The sequence below is a fragment of the Scleropages formosus genome, chromosome 4 (genome assembly GCF_900964775.1).
Source record: "Scleropages formosus chromosome 4, fSclFor1.1, whole genome shotgun sequence".
In the NCBI taxonomy this organism is placed as follows: Eukaryota; Metazoa; Chordata; class Actinopteri; order Osteoglossiformes; family Osteoglossidae; genus Scleropages; species Scleropages formosus.
Window position 1 is genome coordinate 35428849 of NC_041809.1, and position 19029 is coordinate 35447877.

Here is a 19029-nt window from a genome sequence, read left to right on the forward strand (position 1 = left end):
AAAAAAGAGCTAAAATTTTATTTTTAAAATATGATATTATACAAGTGCTGGCTAAACACAAAACCTGGATGTTTATTAAAATGTTGAAATGACCTTCATAAACTTAAGTATCCTAGACCTAAAAGTCATTTAAAATAAGCCCTTCACCAAATACAAATACAGGCAGTCCTTGGATTACAAGCGTCTGTATTTAAGTCGAATTTGTACGTATATTACTTAATAAATGTAACTACAGTATTTGTAATAGAGAGAGAGAGACATCGGGACGGAGCCTTTTTTACATGCTCCATTATTGTGGCTTTGTCCTTTCAAATTGTCCCGATCGTTGACCGACTGTAGCCAAACGCTTTTCCAATGTTCCTTGGCGTTTCACCTTTTTCCGATTTATTATTTCCACTTTAGTTTCATCGTGATAGTTTTCCTTTTCTTTGATGGATCACCATCACTTGCATCTCATTGACACTTTTGGTGCCATAGTTACGAGGGTGAAAACAAAAATAATTCAAACCAAATACGGTAACACGGGAAGGAAATCTTAGTCCTACCTCGGGATCGCGGGCCGACGAATCGTTATAGACGCAATGTTTTGATGCGTGTAGCAAAGTAGCGCCTGTTTGTTATTACGAACCATTGTGTATACAGTAACTCAAATTTTTAATATAGGCTTTACGGGGGGGGGGGGGGGGTGGTTCGTAACTACAGGTAGTATGTAAGTCAGATGTTTGTAACCCAGAGACTGCTTGTACACTGTAAAAGGACCCCGGAGATTCATTTAACCTGTTTTCAACTTTTTCTTTCTCCCATTTCACTGAACAACATGTTATGTAAAGTGTATGTATTGTGCTTTCTGTGTGATTCTACTGTAATAAGCTCAGAATTGCAATACTGTCCTGCGTGAAAACATCTGTTAGACTGAACTGAATCACTGACCGAGGAACCGAAAAGACCCTGCTGTGGCTGTGTCTGTGTGTAGCTTGTAACTTATTTAAGAATACAGTGTTAGTGTAGCCTGGGACATATTTCTTTAGCAACATAACAAAAAATGAAACAATATTTTAGACAACATGGTAAGTTTCACTTCATTACAGTTTGCACAGCCGCCCATTCAAAATGTTGGCGGTAGTGTGCGAAACACTGCTCGCTTAGCAAATAACCAATATTACAAAGGCTTCCATTTAATATAGAAATATTCGTATCATTTCAGCCTGTCCATTCTTACCTAGACAAAAAAGCAATCTTTAAATTCAGAGTTAAAACATATAGAACAGAATAAAAATATGGCTAATAAAGACATGTTTGTTTCCACTCAAAAACCATGTTGGAAAACACAGGACAGAAGTTTGGAATGACAAGATAATGAGAACAGTCCTGAGATACTTTAATGTCCACCTCTTTACAGAGCAGAGACTTGCATCACATGACTCATACTGTAATCCAAATGCCAGAGTTTCACCAAAACTGTGGAATCTTAATAATGAGCTAATCAGTTTGGGGGCATCATTTTATTTATATTACACAAACTATATTTTCAGAGTGACACATGCATAGTGAAACTGACAATCTGTTAAACAACATGACAGCTTGACTGAGTCTTGGTATGTAAAAAAAAATATCAAAATAAGAGTTTTACTGTATAGCAACGTTAACTTTAGTGTAAGAAGTATTGCTGTTATATCAATTTACATTATAGAATAAAATAAAAGAAGTTGATATACTAAAACAATGGACATCAAAATCATGTTTATTACACTTACACACTTCACATTTTCTCGTTGCTCTCATTTCAGATACAAACCATAAAAAAACACGAAAATTCTTCTATATAAAAAAGAGACAATGTAACTGAAAATTGTCAATGTTTGAAGAACAATCATGCTCATAGTACTCGTTGCCTTTCTGATACATTTAACAATTATTCAGTTTTGACAGTTATAGATTTCAAATCTAAAGTCTCAGATTTTTGAGGGCAACTAACACTGTTGAGCAAGTAGATGCTGGTCGGTATTTTCTGACCAGTCAAATTAATTGATTAATTAGTTTAATTAATCATAGCCTTCTGTCTCTTCCCACACAGGTTGTCATGTTTGCATCGGAGCCTTATTTTAATATTGGCTCCTTTCTTGAAAGCAGAAAAGGATTAAATAAGTCAGAGTGATAAAATATGTAAACAGTTGGCCAAGACCAGAAGTTCCACACACTCTCCTGTCATCCGTTCTGTCTTCTAAGCAGGTAAGTTGTCAGTTGTGTAAATAAGATAAGAAACGATTAGCAGCAACTTTAAGAACTGAGATAGTAGACGTCCCACTACATTTTCCTGAATCCCGTGCATTTCATGTTTCTAGACACCTTTACTAATGCATTATTACAAATGTCTTTGTTCAAATTATAACTCTTCAACACTGATAATAAGACGATAATAACAGTGTCCATTAATACAAAAAACAATATATTAAATAGAAAAGAAACTTTGTAAGGAAATATTACAAAACTCGAAATCATTTATTTTACAGATATTCACCGTCAATATGTACAGATCTGAAGTTTGGCTGTTTGTGAAGTTTGGAATGTCACTGCAAGAGAACATCAGAGATTTGTCAGTACAACCATGGATCAAGTATTTTTCCCCATGTATCCAAGCAATTTATCACTAGGACTGATCAGTCACTCCACCAATTATCCGCTCACCCTATGTATGCTTTCTAGTGTCAAATAATAAAATGACAGTAACCTGTGACTAATGAGGAAAAACTGGCAATGAAGTCTCAAAAAAATCCTTATTTATTCTACGACTACTGACCTTATGCCAACACCCTGGTATAGGTAGTCCATCATGGCCCTGTAGATTAAAAATAAATACGGGTTACCTGTTTAGGGAATACTTGTATGCTTGGGATGAATGTACTACGTATTCAGGTTGAGGGCAGATGAAAGAATTTTGAGATGATAAATCACAGATATTTATCAGTAACCACAGGAATCCTGGAATAGATGTGCAATGGGACTGAGACAGTGTACAGTAACAAACACAACTTAATATTGCTTAATAATGCTCTGTAGTCCAGGCAACTGGTACAAACTGCCAGTTTAAAATATTCTATTGCAAATATATGATTAAGCATGTCTACTAGTATTTGGTAGCAGCCAGCTAGATGGAGACCAGTTGTGTTCCTCATGATCTTCTGCAAAGAAAAATCTTATTCTTAATCTTAGATGCTGCAACATGGCCAAGGAAAGAAATCATTGCATGAATGCAATGGACATGTCTTTCTGAAGCTTGACACGTGCACAACAGTAGAAGTGCTAGGCTCACAGAAGGAAGACGCACATAAAGCAGGGTACACGACGGTCGTTATTCAGAGATGAAGAACAATGAGATGACGCACCACAGGACAAGGCTGGTCCAGTCCAGGTGGTCCCTGCTCCCCCTTCTGTCCCTTCAGGCCTCTCTTGCCCACAGCACCTCGATCCCCCTGCGCCAGATCATGAAGATGCTCATAGATATATAGTACCCCCCAGTCCCTCCTCCCCACCACAGCAGTGTGCTTTATTTTAACTTACTGTGTCGCTTGGCCGCTTTTGTCTAAAGTCAATGACTTATAATTCCACCCGTGTACATCGCTGTTTTTCACCAGCTCAAGGGTACTACATCAGGGGCCCTTCTGCAGCTGGAACCAACAACCTTTGGGTTGCACTACAGTAACTTGCTACTACACTTGTGTAACCATTGATGTAATGATTATGAGTCTCAACGAAGGTTACGGTAAATCTAACACACAACAGCGTTCCATGTGAACAACAATTGGAAGATGGGCCCACCTTTTCTCCTTTGTCCCCCCGGTTGCCTTTTTCTCCCATCAGCCCTGGGAAACCCTGTTGTGATAGAATATGTAAGAGAAAAATGTGCATTAAGTTGGTCGCTGGCAGGTAACCAAGCCTACGAGAAAGAATGGGCAAGAATGTAATGCACCAGTCTGTACTCACATCCAACCCTGGCTCACCCATCTTTCCCTGCAAACCAGAATGCAAATGATCAGATCCCTGGTGGAGTGAGCTGGGACCCAAAAACCCTCCACTTAATTTACACCAGTCCCTGACAGGCTAACTGCATGTACACACCTTCTCGCCTTTGGTGCCTGGCAGGCCGATCAGCCCCACAGGACCTGGAAGACCCTGTGAGTCCAGCAAGAGGAGACAGCAGTGGACATCTTGACAACAGGACAACGATTGCAAACATTTCAAACGATAACTGCATTTCACCAAGACGATGTCTCAAAATTATATGGAGGCGCAGCAGGCAGCGCAGGTGCCTCACAGCACATAGGCTGCACAGTTGGACATTTGTTTGATCCCCGCTCAGTCCATGTGGAGGTTGGATGGGCTCCCTGGATTCGTGCGGGTTTCCTCTAGGTTCTCTGGTTTCATCCCGAAGCGGGTCCACTCGAAAATCACTTTTCTTTATGCTCATGGGAATTTAATTATAAGAACTTCTTGTAAAATAAGAAATGTGCAGCCATCTGTGTGTGTGGGTGTGTGAGGCGAGGAGAGGCTCACCCGAATCCCAGGGGGACCCCTGTCACCTGGATCTCCCTTCTCTCCTCTGATCACCTGGCCTGGCTCACCCTGCTCAGACGTGGCAGGTGACAACAAAGGTGTTCTTTTAAAAAGCTTCAGCCGTGATCAGTTTTCCTTTTTCGCTGTCTTTTGTTACCAATGTATTTTCATATTTTCAAGGAATGCAAACATGGTTTGGCAAATCGATGCTGCTTAAAACGTCAAGTGCAGTTTAAGAATAAACAACCTGTTTTCATGCTTTTTTAAAATCTAAAACATTTGGTTAGCAACAGTTGATATAATGTGAAAATAAAAGTGTTTATTATAGTAAGTGAAACGAGCGTTAAGTTGTATTTGCTCAGAGTAACTGCTCTAGGACCGAGGACTTGGTCCACTGTCTACTGCACATACTGATAGATGCGCTCATCACACTTCCATACAGAGGGCAGCTTCGAAAAAGCTCACCTTCATGCCAGGCAGCCCACGATATCCCTGAAATATAAAAAACATAAATATTTTTGTCATGTTGTTGCTTTCATTTAATGTCATTTTCCCACTCAAACTCAGTTATTGGCTTAGAGAAAACTAAGATACATTTTAAACTAAACTTAAATATCATCATTCTAGTTAGAATTATGGTATTCATTCATATATGTAAAAAATATGTAATGAAAAAATTTTGCAAAAAACTAATACATTTATTAATTTACATTAACATATTAATAAAAAGAACTAAACAAAGCATTGATATTGTAACAGAATAATTTCAACTTTTCATATCATTTTAAAGGAATATCAGGAAACATTTCACTTTTTCACTTATAAAAGACCTAAAGCACATCTGTTCTTTCACACTTACCATGGGACCCTGTGGTCCAGGTGGTCCGGGAAGACCTGGTGGCCCAGGCTGAAATATAATCTGTGCCTAAAATAGGTCACGAGTTAATGGGTTTTAAAATACAGAATGTGCTTTGAAGGCAACTTAATGTTTTATGTGAAGAATATTACAATAATTCTTTACCACAGTTTACACATTACACAAGGGCTGCCATTGATTATTTTTTTCTGATATTTATTTGATTGTTATATTATTTGCTCAGAGGTCACCACATTAGAGATTTTTCTTTTAGACTGACCAAATTATCTTCCAAATTACTATCTCCCTTTTCCCCCTTTTGTCCATTGTCTCCCTGATGGAAAAGAAGATAGAAAAATAAACACAGGTCAGCAAACTTCCCTTCAGCAGATGGTAATACAGTGCCCCACAAATTCCACTTTCAAAATTAAAACTCTGATTTCCAAACGTGAGTCTTTTTCAGAGTCAAGTCTGAGTTTCGAAATGACAATATATTCAAATTAAGCCGTTCAAAAAATAAGCTGTTCTGAAAAGAAAGGTGTCTTTCGGGTGCTCTGGTTTCCTCCCACAGTCCAAAGACATGTGTTTCTGGGGAACTAGTGACTCCGAACTGCCCGCAGTGAGGGTGTTAATTCGATCTGATGTATAGATGAGTGAATCATTGTAGGGAGTTTAGTGTAGTGTACCTGGCGTTGAAAGTCACCTTGGAGAAAGGTGTTGCATAAATACTACAGAGTGCAGCTGCTCCCTGACTTATGAACTTAATAGGGAGTAAGAATTCATTTTTTACTCAAAAGGGTCAACAAGAACGTATTCATCGGGTATTCCAGACTGATTCTGAGCATCTCTGTTTTCAGTTTTGGCTGTTAAGAGTCCCCTGGCAGGAGTATCAATGGCACGGCATACATAATAAAGCCAAATAAAGAACCAAACCAGTGTGCTGGTGCTCACTGTCAGCTCCTCGATCCCATATCTTACCCTACACGTTGTACAAAATTCCCTAACACCCAATAGAAGCATAGTAGTAAGAAATGAAAGCATAATTATGAAAAATGTAAAAAGCAACGAAGGTTGCTAGTTATTTACCATGAAGCACAGGCAACTCCGCATGAACTGGGAGCCAAAGTTATCGCACGAAGGTGGAGGATGACAGGGAGCTGGAGCTTCACCGACACCTCGAAAGCGGTACATGTGGAAGCCACAGGATCATCTACGGTTTATTCACCCTCTGTTGGCTTCTCTTCCACCCTCCCCACTCTTAAAAAAGCTGTAGACGGCGCTCACTATTGTTATTTTTTGCGCATCGGGTGACGCTTTGGCACACAGTCTGAACTGGTACACTGTATGTGTCCTACACACAAGCAAAGACACGACGCTAGCCGTGAATTCATTCATCGTCACCACGTCATCATCAGCCTCTTACGTAAGGCGGGACGCCGCAGGTGCCTCTCAAGTTTGCGGAAAACTCGACTCAACGAACGGATCTACGGTTTAAACCAGGACTGCTCTTCGTAGGACTTCAGTAAGAGGCAAGAGTTCAATGATTGCTGTTGAATAGGTGCAAATAAAATTCCCACCTTGGGCCCTTGTTCTCCTGGGGGTCCTGGGGGGCCCTGTGAGAGGACACAAGAAGACACAAAAATCAAAAGGCCATTCGTCCATCCTCAAAATTTAGTGTCCAGGCTGAAGTGGGACAACTGATAGCATAGTGGTTAGATCAGCTGCCTTTAGACCCCAAGGTTGCAGGTTTGAGCTTTACCTCCAGCTGTAGTTCCCTTGAGCATGGTACTTACCCTGAATTGCTCCAGTAAAATTACCCAGCTGTATAAATGGGTAAATAATTGTAACCTTAATATTGTAAGTTGCTTTGGAGAAAAGTGTCAGCTAAATGAATAAATGCAAGTGTTCTGCTGAACCCATAGGGGATGATGGCTTTCCCCATGTGATCACACACCTCTTAGCACTCAAGCACAAACGAACCACACTCTCCCAAGAGGGGAAAACCTCAGCTCACCTGGAAAGCCTCATCACTTGGAACCTTGCACTCCCCCAGTTGACCCTTCTCGCCAGGTGAGCCCTGTCCCAAGAAAGGAGCCAAAAACGTGAAGGCAAAATTACAGGTTGTTTAAAGCTTTAACGTTTTGTCCGGTTATTCCACATACTGTACGGATCCATGCAGCCCTCCACCCAGACATGTAAAGTCTGGGGTAAAACCCTTTACCAAAGTCACTGAAATTGTTAATATAGTCATTGACTGGCATAATAGTGTACTGACAGTTTTACCCAGAAGAATCTCAACGTACGAACACTGATATGGGCTGTTTCAAAAGTAGACAAAAAAAAAAAAACAATCATTCTGTATTTCAAGTGAGACATTTGAAGGTTTTTTAAAAAAACATTTAAAAATTTTTTAGTGCTGAGTTTTAACATTACATTAGCATGTATTTATTTTGCAGACACTTTTCTCCAAAGCGACGGTACATTCCATAGAAAATACAATGTGTTCATTACGTTAGGAGAAAGAGACACTTAGATGCAGACGCGTGATTCTTACATAAAGTTAGTTTGTTTCTATCCACTAAATGTACCAATGCTCATCACGAGTAGCTGCATAAAACTCGGAAGAGACGACTCCTGATCACCCTTTTTTTTTGTTTTGTTGAGATACACAAACATTTACGTACAATACAGGAGTAGCGGTTGTGTAAAGGCTTATCTGGGCATGATCATAAAGTTATGGTGCATGAACATTTACACTTTACATGAGCTTAAGATATCGAATTTATTAAATATTAATATTAAATATTTAATGTTAATTAAGTTAAGATGTGTGGTATAATGACTCACTCTGTCCCCTTGAGGGCCTCTTTGTCCAGTTTCCCCTTTATCTCCCTGGAAGAGAAAGTAAACATTATTATTATTATTATTATTATTATTATTATTATAGTCCAATGCATCTTACAGTTATTTATTCTTACGGTATTGATATTCTTATTACCCTGTTCAATAAGTTTCACTTTCAGACAACCTCAATTCAATGTCCGTGCACATTACTGCAGACACGTATTTAACGTGACACAAATCACTGGTGCGCCGCCAACGTGCCTCTAATGCTTCAAATACTCAGCATCGTTCAGTTTCCTTATGTGTTTATCCCTGCATTGATAACATGTGTGAGGTTACAGTGATGTGAGGGTTCAGGTTCCCATAATCTTTTGTATTCCTTATTCTTCTTGGATGCTGCGATCCCATCATGCCTTGAATTCCCGTCATGCTCTGAGATGGATAGGAAGTTCTCTTTCCATCTCCACTGGCCTCTGTTACTGACTTCACACCTGTTCTAGGTTCTTACCTTCAGGCCTGGCAGACCATCCATCCCTCTCTCCCCCTGGTCACCAGCAGGACCCACCTCCCCCTGCGGGAAGTCAGCACTTCAGATCTTATTAAAATTCTTTTTTGGGACATTGGAACACTTGTAAAATCCACTATGGAAAATTTTAGATTTGTTGATAGAACAGGCATGGGTTTCATGCATATGAGTGATGGATTCTATAATTAATTGCTGGATTTTTGTGTTTGTTGCTTTAGTGCATGCATTCTTCAAGTTCCAAATAATTATTTATAATCTACAACTACAATTACAATTAAACAACAATTATAATTTACAATTATTTTCATTATGGTGAAAAAGAATGAAAGTAATTATTTCACTTTTAAGTGTCTATGCACTTACACTAACTGAGCCTCTATTTTTCATTAGAAGTAAAGTGTTCATTGGGTTTCTTCTTCTAACTGACCTTTGACCCTGGAGGTCCTTGGGGTCCAGGGATCCCTGGATTTCCAGCATCACCCTATGACATATGGACATAAATACTGACATTTATTCATTTGGCTGACGTTGTTCTCTAAAGCACTTTGCAATGGTAATGTACTGTACCTACAATTATATACCCATTTATACAGCTGGGTCATTTACTGGAGCAATTTAGCAGAAGTACCTCTCTGAACTGTATTATAGCTACAGTTGGGATTCAAACCTGCAACCTTTGGGTCCAAAGAGAGCAGCAGCTCTAATCACTGCGCTACCAGCTGTCCCTGTATTGTCAGCACAGTTCGTCTACAGTTTTTGCTCAGAAGCCACAAAATTCACCTGGATCAAGGCAGATAGTAGATATTTGAGTTTGAGGACAAGAATAATAGTTAAAAAAAAAAAAGTACAAGCGGTACATGTACAGTAGTAGTCAAAAGTTTGAGTACACTTGAATGAAACTAGTGGTTTATACAAGGCATTTGGTTCGAGCAGGAAGTCAGCCACCACGTCTTCCCAGACATGAGGGACACTTGTGGTCTGATTTGCTGTCATTTTTCAGTCCAGCTCACCCCACACGAGTGTTGCTCCAGGTGCACTCAGTGTTTTCACTGGTACGGTGCATCACAATACTTCATTAACATGGGCAGAGATTTGAGGGAGTGCTTTACGTCTGCAATCAGTCATCAGCAAGGAGGTTCCAGCATTGTTCCCAAACACACACTCTATCGTAGAAATCCATGCGGGGGACAACGCAGAATGAGCCAGATTCGAACCCATGTTCCGACACAGATCCCGAGAGCTGCGTGGCAATGGCGGTGCCCAAAAACTTCTGTGTGTGGTGCATAGAGCCTCCCTGAAAGAAGGTTCTGGACGATGAGTGAAAAATGGACAGCAGGTGCCAGCAGTAGAAGGGTCTTTTACCGTAGATGTGTGCATACGTATTACGAGGAAGGAAGGCCTCTAGGTCCCTGTTCATAAATGTTAAAAAAGGAAGCAGTTAAAGGGTATTCCATTGTTAATTTGACAATGACTCTGAGTCAAACTCCTACACTGAAAGGGCCTGCATTGTCTATTGGAGGTGCTCTGCAGATCTTGTAATATTACAAAAACAGGAAATTATAGAGATACATACAGCATGCCCTGAACACACAATTGTCAGGGTTAGTTTCATCATGAGCACTGGGGGAAAATTCACATGGGTGTGCTGTGGTATAATGGGCAGAAGTACAGCCTTTGGGTCCAGCAGTTGTAGGTTCAGGTCCCACCTGCAGCGGTAATACCCTTGAGTAAGGTACTTGCCTGCAATTACTGCAGTAATACTACCCAGGTGTATAAATGGGTAAATAATTCTAGGTAGATCAATGCTGTAAGTTGCCTTGAAGAAAAGCGATATATGAATAAATACAAATGTGCTGTGGAGAGTGTCCTTCTCCAAGCTCACATGAGATGTCACTATTCAATCACACATCCACAGAGACTTGAGCACTGAGTCTGGAGACAGCAGCTTGATTTGAGCTCACTGTAAGATGACTGATCACTGCAAAAACAATAATACTGTAATAATGTTACATGTATTTAACATCACAATTTCAGAGAGGAAAGGATGCTTCCCCCTGCAGGACCATATTTAGTTTAATACGGACCATACGTGTACGAACACATAAAATAATTGAATGTAGATGTATTTGAACTTGTCTGAACACTCTGTCTGAAAGTAGCAATGTGTGTTTAAAGGTTTTTAAATCATGGATGACATATGTATCGTCTTTGATTTTATAAACCTTACATTTTACAGAGGAGCACATATTAACAATATCATGAAGGAGCCTGAGTTTTTTTTTTTTTTACTGAAGAGAGAGATTTTATTTTTATAGAAATTTTCTATGAAAAATATAGAAATGTATAATAAATATATAATGTTATATATTTAATTTAATCATATATTATATACAAATACATATTTTCTTTTTTTCTGAGATGTACACTGATTTGGAGAAAAGCATCTACTAAATGAATAAATGTAAATAAATATATATAAAATATAAAGAATTATATATTTTTATTTTTTCCCTGAGATGTACGTTGCTTTGGAGAAAAGCATCTGCTAAATGAATGAATGAAAACCTAAATGTAGATTGTTCGTCATACACTGAAATGACAACCAACGAAACGCAAACCATGTTGTTTTAGCCGAATTCGTCGTAACTTGCGAGAAAAGATTCCCGGTGCCTATAATAACACTAAAAATGCTTTCTTCACGCACCAGAGTCTGATTTCATACAAGACACTTTTGATTTCTAGTTCTATGATAATGAAGCACTACATGACACACGGTAAACACACCACTGTGTGTGTAGTGAGCAGCGTGATGTCCTTGGTGCCAACTTTGCTCACAACGTGAACAGGGGCAAGGGCTTCATAGGGTCCTCAGCCACACAGTTTCTCAATCAGTGCCACTCCTTAAGGACAAAAAGAGTGTATTTCCCTGCACCACATGCTTACAGTCCCACTCACTTCCACTAGGATGTTTCCACAGTTACACCTCCTCTGATCAGCTCGAGCGGGAAGAATGAAGCGGATAACTTTGGTTAGTCCAGTTCCTTGCGCCGATGTATTCCTTCCCCACGAGTTCAGCTGAGTTCATTCGCTCGACGCGCATTGGCCAGCTGCTTAGTGTCTGCCGGAGCCTCGGAGAGGCGTTGGCGTTCGAGGCGCTAATCTGTCACCGGGCCCTCAGTAAATTCAAAGAAAAGAGGAACGGAGATGGGCCGTGTGAACTGTTTCTCATCGCCGTTGAAAACATTTAAAGCTTCATAACTCGGACAAACAAAAATAGCCTTGGAGCAATGAGTAATGTTCAACTTTCCGTCCCACTGCTGTTTGTGCAAATAATCCAGCCTCCGAGGGCTTGGAAGTGCCTGCCGCCTGCATCGAACCGCTTCCCAAGAGATGGAACCTGACTGTTTGAGACCCTGAGGCGATGGGCAGATCTCAGTAAAGCCAAGTCATCGGTTATTAAACCAGATTATGGGGCGACTCATCGGGATCACGGAGCCGCGATGCTGAGCGCAGGTTCAAACTGCATTGTTTTTTCCCCACATTTATTCACTGAACGGCGGGGGGGGCATGATGGCGCAGTGGGTTGGACCAGGTCCTGCTCTCCGGTGGGTCTGGGGTTCGAGTCCCGTTTGAGGTGCCTTGTGACGCACTGGTGTCCCGTCCTGGGTGTGTCCCCTCCCCCTCCAGCCCTTTGCTCTGGCTCCCTGCGACCCCGTGCGGGACAAGCGGTTTCAGATGATGTGCGTATTCATTTAGCAGACACTTTTCTACAAAGTGATGAACAATGAACACAATGTAGCATTTCGCTGACACCTTTTCATTCAAGGTGATTTACAGTTCTGGATATACTACAGTACACTACCTACAGTCAACCAGCCACCTATGTGCCAGAGCAACACACTCTGGGAAACACAGGGTCACCGATTGGCCTGGAACACGTGTCTCTAGACTGAGAGAAACGGGGGAGAACATACACACTCCATGCAGCCTGAGAGGGGATCGAACCCATGTCCACTGGCACAAAATAGTCACTGCGCGACAACAGCACCACTCGCGGTGCCACCGTACCGCTGTCTTGCATTTCCCGAAGCGCATCAAAACCGCGACAAAGGGGAGCTCGTGCAATACACACGTTGAATTTGGTGTGCGATCTGCTGCTGCTTTCTGGGGGTCGCCACACAGAATTTCATCGTATTGTACACAGTGACAATAAAGTATCTTATCTTATCATCTCTGCTTGGCCCGCCTTCACACCAGTCTGCTTTTGACAGCAGTCTATCATAATTCATGAGAGCGGGAACAGGTTTCGCCCGAGTTCTGCGTGTGCCGGCGCCACTCCGAGTTTACCTTACCGTGGACACGGAAACAGTGTCGGAAGGGTGACTCACTGGCTCTCCAGGTGGCCCCCGGGGCCCATCCTTTCCTGTGTGGCCCGGGGGCCCTCTCTGACCCGGGATTCCGGGAGGTCCGGGAGGACCAGGAGGCCCAGCTTGTCCTTGATCGCCCTTAATGCGGGAGGCGGGAAAGACGAAGAACAGCACAGTGTTAAAATGCAGGGAGCAGATGGCAAACAGTTTAGACATCTCTGCAAGGACACGTTTTAAAGGCCGTTTACAATAAAAATTTAATTTCGGCGGGTGCAGCATTGCTTCGGCATCTCAACGGAATTCATTTTTTTTAAGCATGCATATACCGTATATATATATATATATAAATTGTATATATCCTTCTTCAATGCATTCAGAAACATGCGCTGTCAAGGACAGTCAGAGTCTGGAGACATTCTGCACAATCTATTGTTGAACTGGTGAGTTGATGGTTTTGACAGTCTGTTTCACTCCTCTCTGGTGTATTTCCTACTGCGGAAATGTGCATCTGCTCACAGGGATTCCACGCTGCACCGAAACAGCTGACATGTACAGAGTTTTACTGCAGGGGCTATTAAATAGGATGAAATATAAAACAAACTGATTAATCTATGTAAATGCTAAAGGCACCCAACTTTCATTACTAAGTGCATCCAGACAAAGGAACAGAAGAGATTGTTTTATTCGGTTTTTTCGGACATTTTGAAACACTGCGTCCGAGAAAACAAGACTCACTGAAAAAACCTGGATGCTTTTCTGTTTTTTTAAACGACAAAAATACTACTTAACTTTAATCTGCAATCCAAACGTAATAAATCAGGCAGAGGAGGGAAAAAAGAAATCATAAAGTGGATGGACCAGTACATTAAATATAATGCTTTCCCTGTCTTACTCAGAACTGCTGAATCCCGCTTGATGTTCTAGAAGGGTCTCAAAACAGCTTCTATAAGACTCATTTCTTTCCAGGATCTCCTATCTGCGCCTTAAATTTACATCTACATCATTTGTCACAATTTAAGTTTTATTTCCTATCAATTGTACACAGTTACTCACGTGAAGTTATTGATCATATTATCTCTTTATAAAATACTGTACTGTACTCTCCACCAATTTTATGCCCAGTATAAGGAATGCTTGGTTAAATGGTGATATCAGGTAAACGAAATTAAGTTGAGAATCACATGCCTGCATCTATCCCTCTCTGTCCGCAGGCGAAGTGCACATCTAATATTTTCCCTGAGATGTGCCATTTTTTCCACTCTGGAAATAGGCACCTGCCAAATGAATAAATGTAAACTGAACATGGGAGAAATAAGTCGGTAGCACAGCGAGTAGTGCTGCTGCTGTCTCACAGCACCTGGGAGGTGCGAGAGGCTGTGGGTTTGATTCCTGCTCAGTCTCTGTGGAGTTTGCATGTTCTACCTATGTCTGTGTGGGTTTCCCCTGGCTGCTCTGGTTTCCTCCCACACTCCAAAGACATGCTATTCAGGTTCCCTCACAGTGTGTGAGTAACACACACAGAGAGAGTGTGTGTGTGTGTTCCACTGATGTATGGATGAGTGACCCCTTGTAAGTAATGTATCTAGCAGTATAAGTCACCATGGTGAATAAGGTGTGTGGGCTGAAAACACTACATAGAGTTTATTGGAAGTTGCTTTGGAGAAAAGTGTCTGATAAATGCAAAAACCCAAGAGGCAAAGGATGAGAAGCAAAGTCTGTGACATGGTGTGGCTTTTGAGCGAAAGGGGAAATGAAAGATGACAGCCCCTAGGGAGGTCCGAAGCGCCAGTGGGGTCTGCGTGTTAATATGGCCATGAGGTTGCGGGTACCGCGGTGAAATGAAGACAAACCTTGACCGTGAGAATCTGGTTACTGAGAAGGCCTGCGTATGCACCTTGGACAGGGGGTCCCTGTGGGAGGGGGGCGGCGGTGGTGGAGGAGAGGAAGGAGCAACACTCAAGTTAGCAAATACATCCAGGTATCATTTACCACAATGTAACGTCTCCCTGTCATAACATCTATATCTCAGTCCCTATTTTTGCAATCCTATACGTCCAGTAGTGTGTGGAGCTACATCACCCTCTTTGTCTGAAAGCAACTTTCCTTCAGTCTTTCACAACCAGCCGACAGCAGCAGTACACACACGTGCTCTTTGTTGGTCTTATTTGAACCCTTACTCCGCCGTCCATCTCATTTCCTCGAAAATCTGCTGACGGAAACCCCAACTTACCCGGGAAATTTGTTTCGAGTCGCGGTGACAGTAACTGACGACTCCACGACTGCTTTCATCAGACATCCTTTTCAACACTAAATGCCCTAATAGCATTTTAAGTATCTGCAGAGAGTTTCCCTTATGGGTTTTTTTTTTTCTTTTTTTTTTCCGGAATTAAACCCGCCACCGACAGCAGCTGTGTCGAAACGCAGAAACGGATCCCGTCTCCACCTCCCCCACGTTCTGCACAGCATCACGGTTCTTACCAGAGCGAGTGCAGAGGGTATTTAAGTGCAAATTCTAAGTGAGGTAATAAGTGTGGGAACTCGCCTCTGGCCCGGTGTCTCCTTGGTCACCCTGTTGAGACAGAATGAATGTTACATTTACCGCATTTACCTTTATTGTTTATGTAAATGTAACAAACCACCACCGGCACAGAATGTGTGATGGCAGAAAACAAAGCAACGACATGTGAAGAAAAGGTTTTTTTTTTTTTCCTGAAAAGTATAATTAATTAATCATGTCATTAATTTATTACATTTTGTCTTCTATTACCTGCAGGAACAATGTTCTGCTCTAGTACCAGCAGAACATTGTCCCTGCAGGCAATGACTGTCTGAAATGATCTAGTTCAATTTCCTTTATGTTAACGCTCAGTAGGTAGCGTAGCAGGTCGGCAAATAGACTTGCTGCTGTTGCTGGTTCCAATCACATTATATGCCGGGGACAGCTGGTACTGTAGTGGATAGAGCTGCTGCTTTTGCACTCAAAGGTCACCGGTTTGAACCTCACCTCCAGCTGTAGCTGTACCCTCGAGCAAGGTACTTACCCTAAATTGGTGCAAAAAAATTACTCATATATATGTGCAATTGTAAGTAGATTAGGGGGGTGAGGGGGCGCGGTGGCGCAGTGGGTTGGACCACAGTCTTGCTCTCCGGTGGGTCTGGGGTTCAAGTCCCGCTTGGGGTGCCTTGCGACGGACTGGTGTCCCGTCCTGGGTGTGTCCCCTCCCCCTCTGGCCTTACGCCCTGTGTTACTGGGTAGGCTCCGGTTCCCCGTGACCCCGTATGGGACAAGCGGTTCAGAAAGTGTGTGTGTGTGTCTAAGTAGATTAGATTGTTCAGGCCATCAAACCTCTAGAGCTGATTCAGAATGCTGCTGCCTAAGTTGCATTTGATTTTCTGCAGTGTTTCCATGTATCTCCTCTACTCATTTCTGTGCATTGGCTTCCTATAGCTGCCCAGATCAGATTTAAGACCCTGATTAAGGCCTACAAATGCATCACTAGAACTGCTCCCAGATATCTACAAGACTTGATCAACCGCTACACCCCAACTAGACTGCTTTGCTCTTCCACATCTGCCCGCTTGGTGGCCCCACGTAGGAAAGGTTAAAGCACGGAGGTTCTCGGTTCTGGCTCCCTTGTGGTGGAACGACCTCCTCCTCTCAGTCAGAACTGCTGAATCTCTGCCCTACATTTAAAAAGGGTCTGAAAACTCACCTTTTCCAGACTCACTTTGCCCATCATCTCTTAAGTTCATGTAAGGTGTAAATGTTCATGCTCTATAACTTTAAGATGATGCTGGATGAACTTTTACACAGCTACTCCTGTAACGTAACATAAATGTTTATATGAATGGCAAAAAAAAATTACTCGGAAGATGATTTGGAATAGTGGATATTCGGATAAAGTTTTATGCAGCTACTCGTGTGATGGACATTGGTTCATATGGTGGAAGGAAACAAACGAACCGCACTTAAGAATCACACGTCTGCATCTAAGTGTCTCTTCCTGCTCATGTAATGAACACATTGTATTTGCTACGAGATGTTCGTCGCTTTGGAGAAAAGCGTCTGATAAACGAATACGTGTAAATATGTGGCTTAAGTGATATCAGTGACCCGTTCGGATAAAAGCATTACCCGTGTAATGCATTTTTTAACAAAGTCTGAGCCCTTCTTAAATAGCTCTGATTCTCTTTTGGGGTGTATAAATACCTTATCTCCTTTCTGTCCCGGTGGTCCCTGGGGTGACAAAAAAAAAACAACGATTAAATTCTGAAGAAGATTAATTTGCAAAAAAATATATTAATCTGTCCCCTCAAGATGATAAGCACACAGATAGCTACAAATAGTGAAGTCCTGAAAAAAAACAGCACAAGAGGTCCTTTTACCACAACACATTTTTTTTTTTTTTCCCCCTGAAGACCGTGAATTGTGTAGATCTGGGGTGCAGAGTTTCTCTCAATTTTCATCATGCCGACCATCAGCCACCGTATGAGTTCGGGCCAAAGACATCTGCAGGGCTACCAGTCCCTTCACTGAGATTTTCTACTCAAACTTACTAACACAAGGGCCTCTTTGTTGATGTGAATATAACGAGCAATATGCTACCGCCTGCCAAGAACGCTTCTCCGCACCTCATATGTTTTGCTCGGAAACAGACTGAGTATTTTGCAGTGCTTTAGGGACGTCTCAGTACTCACCGTATTAAAAAACTGTAAATCCATGTAAACTCCTAATTAAACCCCCCACCATAAACTTTTTTTTTCAAACTGATGAAGTGCTTCCCTTTAGAATCAAGTCGATCAATATTAGTTTACAAGATTTTTATGATGGTTCTCAAGGCGTACAGAATATAATGGCAGGGTACACACACACACACACACACATTTTCAGAACCGCTTATCCCTTACGGGGTCACGGGGAACCGGAGCCTACCCGGCAACACAGGGCATAAGGCCAGAGGGGGAAGGGGACACACCCAGGACGGGACGCCAGTCCACCACAAGGCACCCCAAGTGGGACTCGAACCCCAGACCCACCGGAGAGCAGGACTGTGGGCCAACCCACTGCGCCACCGCGCCCCCCTGGCAGGGTACAATGTACTGGATTTTAAAAACCTTTAAATCTAATAAGCATCTATTGTACTGTGTAACACAAGTTTCATAGGACACGTTTCATTCATTGTTACACTTTAACAAGTGTGTTGATAATTTAATCTAATTTATAATCTAATCTAATACTTTTATTGAATGATTTAAGATAAATATACAGAATTATGACATAGCTCAATAAAAACTTAAAGTTAGGAGTATGTTATTATAAAGGCTAACGAGAAGTAGGGTAAAACTTAGTTTTTTTCACCTTTTTCACATCAAAGTTCTAGCATTTTGTAGCATTCTAACGAATCAGGTATAATCCAGAAGTCAAGTCAGAAACGGTTCAGCTGTATCTGCAACATAGTGCTGTTGAGAAGTAAGAGTAAATATTTACATTAAAAGTACATATAACAAATATACCTGACTTCCTTTCTGGCCAGGGGGTCCCTGTTGATGAAGAGAAAGTAGTGACTGGTACATTTATGATGAAATGGAAAAAAAATGGCAAATGATTTAATCGCGTAAAGCGCCATGCAGTATGCTGATACATACACATAACGTATTGTAAAACTTACAGGCTTTCCATCCATTCCAAGAGGACCCTTAACCGTAAGAAGAGGAAGACAAGATGCACATTAAAAACACTGGTAGGTACACATATAAAGCAATACAGTGTTTAGAACTTTGTCTGTGTCATAGTATTTATTTTTTAACAGCTTTGGGAATGAATTTTAAATGATAATTATTGGATTTATTATTATTATTATTATTATTATTATTATTATTATTAT

General features: G+C 41.5%; 2 protein-coding genes across 2 annotated transcripts in view; both read right to left on the minus strand.

Moving 5' to 3' along the window:
* Positions 1-1783: 1783 nt before the first annotated feature.
* On the minus strand, positions 1784-7485 carry LOC108934350 (collagen alpha-1(XXIII) chain-like). The gene is made up of 12 exons (XM_018752012.1): positions 7422-7485; positions 6985-7020; positions 5688-5741; positions 5411-5476; positions 5017-5043; positions 4552-4620; positions 4117-4170; positions 3982-4008; positions 3817-3870; positions 3384-3470; positions 2798-2836; positions 1784-2570 (listed from the first exon to the last, which is right to left on the minus strand). The coding sequence occupies exons 4-12, from the start codon at positions 5411-5413 to the stop codon at positions 2568-2570; spliced, it is 363 nt and encodes a 120-aa protein (XP_018607528.1). The 5' UTR covers positions 5414-5476; positions 5688-5741; positions 6985-7020; positions 7422-7485; the 3' UTR covers positions 1784-2567.
* Positions 7486-8253: 768 nt separating this feature from the next.
* LOC114910419 (uncharacterized) overlaps positions 8254-19029 on the minus strand; it is a 58057-nt gene continuing 47281 nt past the window's right edge. Inside the window, exons 7-15 of the mRNA XM_029251118.1 lie at positions 18814-18840; positions 18659-18685; positions 17355-17381; positions 15687-15713; positions 14995-15054; positions 13166-13282; positions 9205-9258; positions 8760-8822; positions 8254-8299 (exon numbers count right to left, since the gene is read on the minus strand). Coding sequence (XP_029106951.1) covers positions 8762-8822; positions 9205-9258; positions 13166-13282; positions 14995-15054; positions 15687-15713; positions 17355-17381; positions 18659-18685; positions 18814-18840 — 400 coding nt within the window. The 3' untranslated portion in view covers positions 8254-8299; positions 8760-8761. The remainder of the gene's footprint in view (positions 8300-8759; positions 8823-9204; positions 9259-13165; positions 13283-14994; positions 15055-15686; positions 15714-17354; positions 17382-18658; positions 18686-18813; positions 18841-19029) is intronic.